The following is a 15,501-nucleotide window of genomic DNA, read 5'->3' as shown; positions in this document are numbered from 1 at the left end:
AATAGTTTTATAAAAGGAATTTGCTGTAGTTAATGGTTTGGGTTGACTTGCCTAGTAATGTGATAGGCGCCATCACGACCGGGTATTTGGGATCGTGACATTATGAATTGGACTAGTAGTTTATAAATTGTAATTTTAGGATATGATTTGAACTTTTAATTATGAATTTAGCTTTTTGGATATGAATTGAACTTTTAATTAATAAATTGAAATTTTAGGATATGAATTGGACTTTTAGTTTATGTATTGGAATTTTAGTTTATGAATTGGACTTGTAGTTTATAAATTGTAATTTTAGGATATGATTTGAACTTTTAATTTATGAATTGAACTTTTTGGATATGAATTGAACTTTTAGTTTGTAAATTGAAATTGTAATTTATAAATTGAACTTTTAATTTATAAATTGAGTATTTTAGGATATGAATTGGACTTTTAATTTATGAATTGAACTTTTTGGATATGAATTGAACTTTTAGTTTATAATTTAAACTTTTAGTTTATAAATTGAAAATTTAGGATATGAATTGAAATTTTAGGACATAAAATTAATTAACTAAAAAAAGAGTAGGATATGAATTAACTAAATTAATTTGTTCTTGTTTTATTTGTATAGATGGAACATCGTACTTAGATGTACAATAGGAATTATCCTAGTCGGCGGGGATTGCGGGAGGACTTTGTAGAAGGGGTTGATGACTTTATTAAACATGCAATGTCACTTCCACCATACCGAAGTGAAGGAGTAATTATGTGCCCTTGTGTTAGGTGCGATTGTATGAAGTTTGAAAAACCGGAGGAAGTTAAGCTTCATCTTTATAGGAAGGAGTTTATAGCGAATTACTTTGTGTGGACTAATCATGGAGAGATCGATGGTAGCCATGGAATATTTCATAACATGGTTGTGGGTGAAAGTAGTAGGTCAGTGGAGAACACAAATCGTGATTCTAGAATTCATGATATGGTTGCGGATGCTTTTGGGATGTACTTAGGGGGTGAGCCTAATGAAAATGTTGAACAAACTCCTAATGATGACGCAAAATATTTTTTTGAATAGTTAGAGGAAGGTAGTCATCCATTACGGGAAGGAAGTCCGCACTCTGAGTTGTCTGTTGCAGTTAGATTACTAAGTATAAAATCTGATTGGAATATTTCTCAAGCAACCATGGACTCTTTCATTGACATTATGAGTGAACTAGTTGACCCTAATATCAACTTACCTAGTAACTCCTATAAGGCAAAGAGATTGGTTTCTAAGTTAGGACTTTCGTCAATGAGAATTGATTGTTGTGAAGATGGTTACATGTTATATTATAAAGATGATGCAACTTTAAACAATTGTAAATTTTGCGAAAAGCCTCGTTTCAAGAGGTTTTCTAACGGGAATATGGTCGCTATCAAGGCGATGCATTATTTACCTCTTATACCTAGGTTAAAGAGGTTATATGTGTCGATGATTTCTGCTCCTCATATGAGATAACACTTTGAAAATAGAACACCACCTGGTGTTATGTGTCATCTTTCAGACGGAGAAGCCTGGAAGCACTTTTATAGGACATATCCAGATTTTGCTAGTGAACCAAGGAACATTAGGTTAGGTCTGTGTGCGGATGGCTTCACGCCTTTTTCTGTATCTGCGACACCATATTCATGTTGGCCTGTCTTTCTTACACCTTATAATCTACCACCCGAGTTGTGCATGACTAGTCCATATATATTATTAAATTGTATTATCCCCGGTCCATGTAATTCGAAAAGTTTGATTGATGTATATTTGCAACCTTTGATTGATGAGCTAAAACAATTGTGGTACGATGGTGTTGAAACATATGACATATCAACCAAGCAGGATTTCAATTTGCGTGCTAATTTAATGTGGACAATTAACGATTTTCCTGCATATAGAATATTGTCTGGGTGGATGACTGCTGAGAAGCTAGCTTGTCCTTACTGCATGGAAAATAGTAAAGCGTTCACTTTGAAACATGGCCGAAGGCAATCATGGTTTGATTGTCATCGTCAATTTTTCCACCTGATCATGAGTTTAGAAGTATGAAAAATGCATTCAAAAAGAATAAAATGAAATATGATTCTCCACCTCCGATACTTTCAGGTGAGAAAATTTGGGAGAGGGTCCAAAACTTTAGTAAAGTTACTGAAGCTCCACCTTATAGATTCCCCGGATACGATGTTACTTATAATTGGACGAAACAGAGTATATTTTGGGAGTTGCCTTATTGGAAGGATAATCTTCTCCGTCACAACCTTGATGTCATGCATATTGAGAAGAATTATTGTAACAATTTGTTCAACACAGTGATTGATGTTAAAGGTAAGACAAAGGATAACCCGAAGGCTAGAATGGACTTACAAGAATATTGCAGGCGACCTGAATTATACTTGTAGACAGAAAATAATGGTAAGATATTCAAGTCCAAAGCAAGTTACACATTCACTTTTGAGGAAAGATGGCAAATTTGTGATTGAGTAACAAAATTGAAGATGCCTGAGGGTTATGCATCGAATCTTGGGAAAAAAGTTGATATGGAGGTAGAGAAGTTGAGCCATTTGAAAAGTCATGACTGTCATGTTTTCACGGAGACCTTAGTGCCCATTGCATTTTGTGGTTTGCCTGAAAGAATCTGGAAACCCATCACAGAGATTAGTTTGTTTTTCAAAGACTTGTGTTCTTCCAAATTAAGGGAAGAAAACCTACTCCGGATGGATCAGAACATTCGTGTAACTTCTACTAAGATGGAAAAGATATTTCCATGTGGTTTTTTTGATTTGATAGAACACCTTCCAATCCACCTTATACACGAGACACGACTTGGAGGGTCTGTTCAATGCAGATGGATGTATCCCTTTGAGAGGTAATATTATAAGTTTGATGTAATTTTCTGTTTTATTTGAATGTTCTTAGCTAACCTGAAATTATGTAGGATAATTGGCAAATGCAAACAATTTGTTAAGCAGAGGATTACGATTGAAGGATCTATATGCGAAGCTTATCTTGCAAAGAAAACTGCTCATTTTTGTTCTTATTATTTTGAGAGTAATGTGCCATGTGCTAGGAATAGGCCCAATAGGCACACGGTCGAATGTGTGAATGATCCATTATATCCGCCTATGTCCATATTCAATCAACCAGGCCGATGTTCTAAGGATGTTAGGAAGAGAAGTTTGAGTGATATGGAGTACAAGTCAGCTACACTTCATGTGTTGCTAAATTATCCCCAAGTTGTAGCATTTCTCAAGTAAGTGTTGATTTAGTAGTTATCAAAATATAAAATTTACTGTGATTACATATCAATGCAACTACTAAAAATATTTGATGTGTCATAGTCACTTCATGGGTTAATTTGGCCATGATGCTGTATATACGAGATTTGATACGTGGTTGAAACAATTTGTAAGTTTATCCTTATAATATTTTAACACTATGTAGGTACACAATGTTTGGAAGTTATGCTAACTTATGATTTTTTTTAACAATATGTAGGTAAATGATCCAAATAATGGTGTAAATTAATTTTTGAAAGATATATCTTGGGGACCTGGGCTTCAGGTCACAACAATGTCTAAGTACGTTGTGAATGATTATAAGTTTCATATAGAGGATTGCTCTAAAAATAAAAATAGCTACAACAACGGGGTGTGGGTTCAAGGTGGTGATGGCAATTAAGTTGGAGATATTGATTATTATGGTGTGCCCAAAGAAATAATAGAACTAGAATATACAGGTTGTCCATATAAGAAATTGATACTCTTTAGATGCAAGTGGTTTGACCCAAATCCAACAAGAGGTACAAGAGTACGCAACCAATACAACATAATTGAGGTTAATCATACGAGGGAGTATGATCGCTATGATCCTTTCATAATTGCACATAATATTAGGCAAGTACATTATGCTCCTTATCCATTGCGGCAGAATAATTCCGATTGGTGGGTTGTAATAAAAACTAAGCCTGTAGGTATGGTGAAAGTCGAGAATGTGTTAGATATTGCATATCAAAACGATATCTCCAGTGTTCACCAAATAGTGGACGAACTTTTAGAAAATAATTTGGAACATCCTGAAAATATATTGGAAGAAGTTGATATAAATGAAGTAACAATTATAGAAAATGAGGAAGAAGAATCAACTAATGAAGCTCAAACTAGTGAGGAAGAAGAATTATCGGACGAGGAACAATACGTCGATGAACTTTAAAAAGTTGGTTTCTTTAATAACTCTCATTTTATAGCTAGTTTCTTATATGTTTTAATCTAAATATGTATTACATTATGCAGATGACAGGCAAGGATCGAGGTAACAATGACCCTACTGGTTCTGGGGGTCGAGAAAAGGCTAGGAAAGGAAAGAGGAGGGTAGAAGATAATACTCCATCTTTTCCACCCTCTTTAGAGATGCCTATGCCTATGCCTATGTCTTATCCTCCACCCTAGGGATATTCTGAGCTGCCACAGCATCACGAGCCCTACACCTTCATGCAGACACTAGATCTTTCATCACAGGGCCATAGGACTAGACGTCCGGCATACAGTCCAGCTGCCTCACGACCGCGTGGATCGCAACCATTTGCATTGCATGGATCACATACATCCGTGTCACATCCACATGGATCACATACATCCGTGTCACAACCACTCGGGCCATCGCAACTCGGGTCACAACCATCAGTATCACAACCATCAGTATCACAACCACTTGCGGTCCATCCAACTATGTTGCAGTCATAGGGATCACAACCATCTTCATCTGCGACTCCATCTATTTCAGGCCTTCGCCTGCGAGATAGTAGCTTTGACCCCCTACACCTTCCATACATGCTTCGGACGGTGATGCTGATGATGACGAGGAGGTGCATTATGATCAATATGGCAGGATCATCATAGTCCCTGAGGGTGATGGATAAGAGTTATTTGTTATTTTTACGTTTATTGTTTTGTACAGTTTGTACTAAGATATTAATATGTTTTTTTGTTAAATTGCAGGTTCATCCCGAGTAATATTACTACGAGGATAATCACCAAAGCCACCTGAAAGTTTTATGATGGCCCTTATGCGACTTGGAGTGAATTCTATTCTCGCTGAAGGAGCAAATTTTCAATCAATATTAAAGGTATAAATGTTCTTTTAAGCAGTATAATTATTTATATTTATGATATTTCCATATAATATTTAACTTTTGAAATACAGAGCAAGTGTGTATGGGAACACCGCTATAGCGCGGAAGTGGCTGCAAATTTTCATCACAAAGCTCACAAGCGGTTGTCGCATAGTTTCTCCAAAGCTATAAAGTTGAACCAGTAGCCTGACTGGTTGCTTCAAAATTTATTGGAGGATTTGCAAAGGCAATGGCTTACCGCAAAGTTCTTAGAGAAGAGCAAAAAAGGAAAGAAAGCTCGCGTATCTGAGAAGGGAGGCTCCTTGCACACTGGAGGTGCGATCAGCCAAGGGAAAATAAAAAGAAGATTGGTACGTAATTGCTTAATTTATTTTAATTTTCAAAGTATATCTATTCTGTTTATTAACTAAAATTTATGAGTTTTCAGGAAAAGAAGTCGAGGCGTCTAATGAACCAAGATGAGCTATTCAAGGAGACTCATATTGTAAAGAAGAAGAAAGAGACGGATCAAGAAAGGTGGGTCGAGGGCCAAGCCTCTACTGTACATGTAAGTTTTCACTTTTTATTAAGTATTTTGATTATATAAATTTTGAAATACTAATTCAATGTAATTTTTATTATAGGTTCGCTTCACAGCTGACGTGGAGAAATTCATACACAGTCAGCCACCTAATGAGTCGGGCGAGCCAATCCAACCTTCAGACGAGGATGCTGAAAGAATATGGATGAAGGCTGCCAGCGGTCAAAAATGGGGGAAGGTATACGGGCTTTCTACTAAGAAATTCCATCGCTATAAGTGTGGAATGTAAGGAATAGGTTCTTCCTCGTAAGGCAAGCAACTTGATGGGGAGAGCCTCTCCGCTATGTAGGAGACTGTGACAAAGCTCACATCCGAGCTAGAAGCGGCCAAGGAAAGAGAAACGTTTAGAGATGCTTAGTACATTAGCATGCAAGCTCAGTACCATGGCATGCAAGCTCAGCTCAAAACTCTCCTAGCTTTTGGAGCTTTTCCGATTTCCCGGTCTCGTGAGTCATCGCCAGAGGCTCGACGTAAACGTGAGCGTTCCTTCCGTCCTCCCCGTGCTCGATCTTCCCGTCCTCGACAAGTAGACCCTTCTCTATACCGTCTTGTTGATGAAAATTCATTAGACGGTGATGATAATGATGTTGTACAAATCACTCCTTGACTTTTATTTACTTTGAACTAGACAAATAGAACCAGTTTTGAACTAGTTGTAATAAGCGTTAACTTAGTTTTGTTAGTTTAATGAACTTTAATTTGTGGGTTTTAATGTATTTTTTGAATTGTGTTGTTGTTGTTGTTGTTATTGTGTTGTTGTTATTGGGTTGTTGTGGAGATTTTGGTATTGAAATTGTAGTTTATGAATTGAATTATATTGTTATTTAGGAATTTTGGTATGCTGGCAGGTGGTGTAGCTGCCAAAACAGGCATTTTATGCCAAAAATATTACCCAGAAAAGGGACCAAAGTTGGTCGCTTACCTATTAAAAAAAAAATTCTGGCAATTAGCGACCAATGTTGGTTGCTTATATCTAAAAAAAATTTAAAAATTAAAAATTGGCGACCAAGGTTGGTCGCTAATGAACCCAGATTTTAATATAAGCGACCAAAGTTGGTCGCTACCCTATTAAAAAAAAATCCTGAAAATCAGCGACCAAGGTTGGTCGCTTATATATAAAAAAAAGTAAAAAATTAAAAATACGCGACCAAAGTTGGTCACTTATGAACCCAGATTGTTAAATATGTATTTTTTAAAATAATATATATTTTAATTTACAGACCTACGTTGTCGCTAATTTTTCAATTATAATAATTAAAAAATAACGTAATTTAAATATACAGTTCAACTTTGGTCGTTAAATTTATATTATTAAAATATTGTACTGACCAAAGTTGGTCGGTATTTTGTTTACATTGAACATTTGGTCATTTTACCTTAGCGACCAAAGTGGGTCACTAATTAGTGACTAACTTTGGTCGTTAAGGTAAAAGGACCACCAATATAGCGACCAAGCCTGTTTAGACGCGTTTTGGTCGGTATATTGAGATAAGCGACCAACGTTGGTCGCTATATATGGTCGCTTTTTACAGAATTTCTAGTAAAGTTTGGGTTGTATATATAGCCCAAATTAACCATTAAAAACTTAATAAACATATAAAAATACATGTTTTGGGGTTTGATTTGTTTGATAGTCATCATTAAAAGGAAAAGCTTTTATTAATTTGATTTGATAGTTAAACAACTTACAAAAAAACAAACAAAGAAATAAAAAATGATTTTGAGTTGAGCGAGTTTGATTATGATTCATTGTATAATTCAAATTTACCTGCACATCTTTCACCCAAGGACTTTGGGTATGTCATGACCCAAACTGTTTATCTATGTACCAATTTTATTCACCCAAATGTAACCTAACCCACCTATTTGACATCCTTACTCTTAATCAACAGTCTCGATTAGGGTTTGGAAATATTGAATTTTCCGGTAGGGAGAGCGATTTATCTGTTTAAGTGGACTTACACGATGCAAATTTGAATAAGTTGAATTAACATCCTTGAGAGTTGAGACTTCAATGCCGTCTAGAGATAAAAAAGCTACCGAATTTCTTTGACAGTTACTATGTTTTAATTTAAAGGGGTATGACCTTTTTTCTTTTTGCCTTCTTGCTTGGTAAAGATTTTCAAAATCCTTTTTCCCTTTTAGGTTTTGTAATTAAAAGTTAACTATAGAAAAAAAGAGTTAAAAATCTACCAAAAAGCTGATCAAAATCATTAACTTGACAGCATATTACTCCTTTAAGATTTTAGGTATTGGAAAAATAGTATATGGGGATATAATACCACAATAACGTACAAGTTTTTCCATTACGTATATAGACGATATAAAGTTCATACTAGAAAGTGTAATTTATCCCTTACTCTAGTTGTTCATCTTCTATAACATAATCAAATCATTTTTTCGAGATTATTTGAAAACAAATCCATGATTAATAGAAATAGCTTATTTCTAAATTTTACGTGATCAACAATCAGAACTGACACGTTCCTTTTTTCCCCCTCTAAAACATATTAAATAATCAGAACTAATTCGTTTGATTATTGATTTTCATAATCAAAACACCTTGTTCAGCTGTGTGATCAGTGTTAGTTCTAATTGATGAATAACGATATGGTACCATCAACCATGCAAAGTCGGGAATTTGTTACATTGATGGTAGTTAATATAGTTAGTAATAGTTGTCACATTAGTCCCATAGTTTTAATTATAGCAATTTAGTCCTATGTAATTTAAATTCCAGTCCTTTTAGTCCTATTGGAGAGTAGTACAGAATTGTTGTCCTAAATTTCCTCTCCTAATTCTCTCTTGTTTCTTCCCTCTTCTTCTTCTCATTAGCTGAAAGTTCATATTTTCTGTTACTTTATTGAGTGTAAGAGTAACATTTGGTATCAGAGCATTGGTCCCATAGTTGGCAGTAGTTACGGATCCCTAGGCAACGGATTTGACAGAGTAGTCATTATTTATATTCTCTGTATTCCAATGATTAGCTATGAATGAAATCTATCTAAATTTCCTCTCCTAATTCTCTCTTCTTTCTTCCCTCTTCTTCTTCTTCTTCTTCTTCTTCTTCTTCTTCTTCTTCTTCTTCTTCTTCTTCTTCTCATTAGCTGAAAGTTCATCTTTTCCGTTACTTTATTAAGTGTAAGAGTAACATTTGGTATCAGAGCATTGGTCCTCCAACCACCATGGCTGATCAAAAACTGAAAGGCATCGAAGATAGCATCAAAAAATTGGATGCTCAGGTCCAACAATTAACCACTAGAATCAGATCTGTGTCGATAAGGGTTGACAAAATGGATGAGACTCAATCTCAGAATGCTGAAACTCAGAGGAAGCTTGAGTTGACTCTTCAGCAGTTGATGAAGGATCGAGCACCAGAGACACCTTCACCTACGATTGGATCTTCATATGCTCAAACAGTATCCTTGTCCGTAGGAGAGCAACTAGTGGAGGGAGTGTTCGACAACCAGCTCAATCTACAACTCCACTCACACCTCCTTCAGTAGCTGATGCTCGAGATATAGCTTTTCCACATGCTCCTGTGTAGAGAAACCCCCAGCCTCCAATTTTACCTACTCCAGTTGGAACTACAGAAGCAGGGAATCAACATCTGCAAATAGCCACAACTGAGGTTCCAAAGGGCAAACTTATGTTTCCTGAATTTGATGGGACCAACCCCAGGTCTTGGATAAGAAGATGTGACAGGTATTTCGAAATCAATAAAGTACCTAACCATCAGAAAATGACTTATATTGCGATACACCTCAAAGATAAGGTGGATAACTGGTTTGATGCTTATATTATTGATAGAGGAGGAATAGTGGAATGGACTTTATTTTGTATGGATATCTGTAGGAGGTTTGGCTATATCAGACCCCTAGATATTATTGATGAGTTTAGCAAATTGAGGCAAGAGGGTAGCATAGAAGGATACCAAGAAAAGTTTGAGGAGTTAAGGATTCACATGATGATGATCAACCCTCACTTGAATGAGCTGCACTTTGTAGCTAGTTTTGTGAGTGGATTGAAGCCTGAAATTAAGTACTTGGTTAGGATCTATAACCCCTCAACTCTTTTAGACACCTATGAAGTAGCCAACCTATAAGAAGATGCCTTAAAAGCTTTGCAAAACACTTATATCGACCCCCTCAAAATGCCACCTGAAATTACCATCCCACTACCCCAAGAGTCACCTTTCCTCAGAACCCTCTCCCTCTCACCTATAATGAACCACTCAGACTCACCTACCCCACCAGAAACACTCCTCCCATACCAGGCTATCCACACAACTAGGCAGCCCCTTTTGGTACTGCAGTCACCAACCACCCAAAGAACCTAACCTATGATCAGATAAGAGAAAGAAACATCTGTTTCAGGTGTCATGAGAGATATTACCCTGGTCATCAATGTAAACCAAAGACCTTAAACCTAATGACAAGCACTAATGGAGCAGAACAAGAGGAGGTCTATCATGATGCAAGGGAAGGTACTGAAGCCACTGAAAATATGGAAGAAACCTTGGCTGTGGTAGAAGAGGAACATGCAGAATTGTCAATGAATGTGGCCTTAGGAATGACTACTTCACCCTCTACTATCAAGATACAGGGAAAGGTGAAGAAGTTATCAATGTTGATCTTGGTAGATAGTAGATCTACTCATAGCTTCATTAGCCCAAGAGTAGCTAAAGGCATAACATGAATGGTATATTCCTCTGCTCAACCTCTGAGAGTAGTTGTGGCCAATGGACAACATATGTTAAGTGAAGAATGGTGTCCCAAGTTTAAGTGGACCATGCAGGGAGAAGAATTCCATTTTCCTATGAGAGTATTACACCTTGGGGGCTATGATATGGTACTTGGGATGAATTGGTTAGATCAGTTCACCCCTATCATTCTTAACACAAAACCTCTGAGTGTGACCTTCCTTAAAGAGGGCAGAATCATCACACTTAAGGGAAATACTGATAGTGCTGAGGTATGGTCTGATGTTGAGGAAAACACAGCAAAATTATTGCAACAAGGAAGCAACTGCTGTCTAGTGAAATTATATGATTTATCCCAACAAACTCCAGAAGTGGATGTACCTGCACCAGTTCTTGAGTTGCTGCAAAAGGATGCTGATATCTTTGAAGAACCCATGGCCTTGCCTCCGACAAAAAGTTGTGACCACACCATCACCTTGATGCCTGATACTCACCCTTTCAGCCTAAGACCATATAGATATTCTCACGAGCAAAAGGAGGCAATTGAGCACATGATCACAGAAATGCTCAAGGTTAGGACTATGGTACCTAGCCAATCTTGATTTGCCTCACCAGCTCTCCTAGTTAAAAAGAAGGATTCCACATGGAGATTGTGTGTTGATTATAGGAAGTTAAATGCAATGACAGTTAAAAATAAGTATCCCATTCCAGTAGTGGAAGACTTATTGGATGAGCTAAAAGGGGCAGTCCTGTTTTCTAAGATTGACCTTAGAGCTGGTTATCATCAAGTGAGGATGAAGGAATCTGATGAGTTCAAGACTGCTTTTAGAACACATCATGGACTATGGCAATTCAAGGTCATGCCATTTGGGTTGACTAATGCACCTGCTACATTTCATGCATTGATGAATCAAGTATTTGGAGAGTATCTCAGAAAGTTCATCCTAGTGTTTTTTGACGATATCTTAGTCTACAATCCAAACTTGAGTAGTCACTTGAGGCATTTGGAATAGGTGCTTCAATTGTTGAGACAAAACCAACTGTATGCTAAGAGATCAAAATGCTCATTTGCTCAATCCCAGGTGGACTACCTTGGCTACATTATTTTAGGAAATGATGTACAAACCGACCCTGCTAAGATTCAGACAATGCTGCAATGGCCTACTCCAACAAGCATTAAGGAATTAAGAGGGTTCCTTGGACTCATTGGATACTACAAAAGATTTATATTGGGTTATGGAGTCATTAGTAAATCATTGACTTCACTACTAAAGAAAGGGAACTTTACATGGACTGAAGAAGCTACAACGACATTTGAAAAGCTTAAAGAGGCAATGGTTAAGGCTCATGTATTAGCCTTACCTGATTTCTCTAAGCCCTTCTCTATAGAAGTTGATGCTAGCGGCTCAGGTATTGGAGCCATACTCATGCAAGAGCATCATCCCATAGCTTATTTGAGTGAGGCTCTTAGTCCTAAACATCAAGGACTATCAACTTATGAGAAGGAATTACTGGCCTTAATACTAGTTGTGGACAAGTGTAGGCATTACTTGCGGCAGAATTTTTTTATAGTCAAGACTAACCATTTCAGCCTCAAATTCCTTAAGGATCAGAGGATTTCTACTGTGCTACATCATAAAGGGTTAACTAAGTTACCGGGGCTAAACTTTGATATTCATTATAGGAAAGGGAGTGAGAATTCAACAACTGATGCCTTATCAAGGAAAATCCCAGGACATTGTAATGCTATCTCCAGCATCAGACCAACTTGGGATCAAGAAGTGTTGAAAAGCTATCATGGAGATGAGGAAGCAACTCAACTCATTTATGACCTTACTCACAATCCAAATGGAAGTTCTACAAACCAAGTGGTGAATGGACTACTTAGGCATTTGGGCAAGCTATGGATAGGAAGTCATGGGAATATAAGGTAGCAGTTGGTTAAGACCATGCACTCCTCAGCACTGGGAGGTCATTCTGGAGTGTTAGCCACTTACAAAAGGTTGAGGTCACTTTTCTATTGGCCATCTATGCAATCATACATTCAGAAGGTCATCCAAGAATGTGATGTTTGCCAAAGAAACAAAACTGAAAACATTGCACCCCCGGGATTGCTGCAACCCTTGCCCATTCCAGAACATCCCTGGAAGCACATTTCTATGGATTTTATTGAAGGACTTCCAAAATCAAAAAGGAAAGACACTATCCTAGTGGTGATTGACAGGTTCAGTAAGTATGCACATTTTATTCCACTCTTTCATCCTTTCAATATAGCTCAAGTTGTAAAGGCTTTTCTAGGCCAAATGTATAAGTTACATGACGTTCCTCAAAGCATAGTATCTGATAGAGATAAAGTGTTCACCAGCCTTTTTTGGAGGGAACTCTTCAAGTTATTGAAGGTTGAGTTACACATGAGTTCAGCTTACCATCCTCAGACAGATGGTCAATCAGAAAGGTTAAACAGATGCTTAGAAACATATCTCAGATGCATGACAAATCATAAACCAAAGGCATGGAATTAGTGGCTTTCCCTAGCTAAATTCTAGTACAACACCTCATTCCATTCTGCATTACAAATGACTCCATTCCAGGTTATCTATGGTTATGAACCTCCTCAGCTGACATTTGAATTAGTGGCTCAAGGTAAAATAGGTTCTGTAGATCAATGGTTAAAGGAAATGCAAGTGATGGCTAAGGTACTGCAGGAAAGCCTTAGAAAAGCTCAGAATAGGATGAAACAACAGGTAGATAAGCACATGACTGATCGAGAATTTTCAGTAAGGGATTGGGTCTATCTTAAGCTACAACCTTATAGGCAGTCCTCCGTTGCTATCCGGAAAAGCTTTAAACATTCCTCTAAGTTCTATGGTCCTTATCAAGTCCTCAAAAGGATTAGAAATGCTGCTTATGAGTTACAATTTCCTCAATCAGCAAAAATTTATCCAGTTTTTCATGTTTCACAGCTCAAGAAGAAGATAGGCACTAATATAGTTGCATGTGTTGATCCTTCTGTGTGCTTACCTGATGGAGCTCCTATGACTGAACCAGTTGCTGTGTTAGGAAGAAGAATGATCCAGAGAGGGAAAAAAGCAGTGACACAAGTTTTGATACAATGGTCCAACTTACTTCCGGAAGAGGCTACTTGGGAAGATTATGGCTTCATCAAATCCCAGTTTCTAAATTTCGAACCTTGAGGACAAGGTTCTATAAGGGGCATGGTTTGTTACATTTGTGGTAGTTAATATAGTTAGTAATAGTTGTCACATTAGTCCCATAGTTTTAATTATAGCAATTTAGTCCTATGTAATTTAAATTCCAGTCCTTTTAGTTCTATTAGTGAGTAGTACATAATTGCTGTCATACACCGCCAGTTGGCAGTAATTACGGATCCCTAGGCAACATAAATGGCAGAGTAGTCGTTATTTATATTCCTTGTATTCCAATGATTAGCTATGAATGAAATCTATCTAAATTTTCTCTCCTAATTCTCTCTTCTTTCTTCCCTCTTCTTCTCTTCTTCTCATTAGCTAAAGTTCATCTTTTCTGTTACTTTATTGAGTGTAAGAGTGACAGAATTTTACCAAGAGAATCCAAGAAAATATCAAGAACGCTACACTTGAGATTTAAATATACTATCTAAAATAATTTGTTCTACTATATTTACACAGGAAATTCTGAGGAGAAGAGCATCCTATGTATTCCAAGGGGCAGGGCACCAAAGAATAATGCATACCTATAAAACTTAATGATAAATCCTACTATGTGAAAGGCAATGCTGTCTTTTTCTCGTGTGGAATATAGAAGAAAAGAACAGACAAGGTGCGATTATTTTCTTCTAGATGAAAAGGCAGGCCAATTGCAAAAAAAATGATAAGTGAAAATTTTGGGCATGACCCATCTTTACTATAGGTTTCTGATTTTGTCAAAAGGGGTCAACCATGAAAACAGTTTCCTCCACTTGAATTATTTCATTTAGATTTTGGCTTAGGCATTCAAATGTCATTTTCTGATAAATGATCGAGAAATGACAGTAGATAAGTAGTTATTAACACTGCTTCATAATATTATGGTCATTACTAGAAGAGCTAGTCACATATGTAAAAGGTCAAAGTACTCAAAGTCATTATAGTAATGCCACGATTTGCAAACTAAAATCAGTGTAAGCGGTTCAGACATATACTGAAGTCTCAGTAATAGAAGCGTCACTGAGTTAACCAACAAATAAGGTTTATCTTGGGCTCTTTATTTTGGTTCTAACAAAATTTTAATTTTATTTTTTGCCCGCTACTCTTTATTTTATTTCGAAGCCGCAAATTTTTTTAAGAAAAATTAGATTTACGTAAATTTTAACAACAAATCAATCTACATTTACAACTTCAATTTATTATACTTAAGAAATTCTTACAAAAATTTTCTGTAACAAATATCAATTTGATCCATACTAAAATACTAATCTCTATTTATTTAATTATTTTTAATTTAGCTTGTGCTAATTGTTAACAAAAAATAACATAAGGGATCTACACACTAAATTAAATTGATAATTCATATTAAATTTTTTAAAAGTATGAAAAGATGCTAAATTAGAATAAGAATAGAAGAATAAGTGCAGACGGATAACGAGGAGGAGGAATTAAGTGGAGGAGACAAGTAAATCAGTTTAAAATATATGAAACGTTTCAAAGAAAAAATTGCAAAATTGACATAAAATAATGTTTGAAGGAAGGTCAAAATAAAAAATTATTATGTTACACATTTAGATAATTGTACTCTTATAATTTTTGTATGTTGGGGTCCTTTAAAATATTCACCTCAATATTCCGTCCTTGAAACAAAAAAAAAAAAAGAAAAAAAAGAAAATGAAAAACACGGGAGGACCAAATAAAGTAACAACATTTTGGACAAGTGAAAAAGAAATTGGTAACGCTAAATAGGGAATGAGACCCACTGCACTAGTTGATCCCGCTTGAATGTATAGGTTTGTTCAGCGGATTCAGTCACTTTTTTTAATAACAATTCTGTTTTGCAGAAAAATAATTTCTACATAATAATAGTAAAAAAGTTCGAAGCTATATATCCTTGAA

The 15,501-nt window shown here is 36.3% G+C and overlaps 2 protein-coding genes across 2 annotated transcripts; both read left to right on the top strand.

Moving 5' to 3' along the window:
- The first annotated feature begins 10,413 nt into the window (after positions 1 to 10,413).
- On the top strand, positions 10,414 to 11,019 carry LOC138881793 (uncharacterized). The gene has a single exon (XM_070162063.1). The coding sequence runs from the start codon at positions 10,414 to 10,416 to the stop codon at positions 11,017 to 11,019; it is 606 nt and encodes a 201-aa protein (XP_070018164.1).
- A 1,974-nt stretch (positions 11,020 to 12,993) lies between these two features.
- LOC138881792 (uncharacterized) lies at positions 12,994 to 13,611 on the top strand. The gene has a single exon (XM_070162062.1). The coding sequence runs from the start codon at positions 12,994 to 12,996 to the stop codon at positions 13,609 to 13,611; it is 618 nt and encodes a 205-aa protein (XP_070018163.1).
- Positions 13,612 to 15,501: the final 1,890 nt, after the last annotated feature.

Source organism: Nicotiana sylvestris, chromosome 11 (assembly GCF_000393655.2).
Source record: "Nicotiana sylvestris chromosome 11, ASM39365v2, whole genome shotgun sequence".
Classification (NCBI taxonomy): Eukaryota; Viridiplantae; Streptophyta; class Magnoliopsida; order Solanales; family Solanaceae; genus Nicotiana; species Nicotiana sylvestris.
This window is presented reverse-complemented; position numbering and strand designations above follow the sequence as displayed.

Bases quoted from the DNA above. Each gene is read 5' to 3' on its own strand.
- LOC138881793 (XM_070162063.1), top strand. From the start codon at position 10,414: ATGGTATATTCCTCTGCTCAACCTCTGAGAGTAGTTGTGGCCAATGGA.
- LOC138881792 (XM_070162062.1), top strand. From the start codon at position 12,994: ATGACTCCATTCCAGGTTATCTATGGTTATGAACCTCCTCAGCTGACA.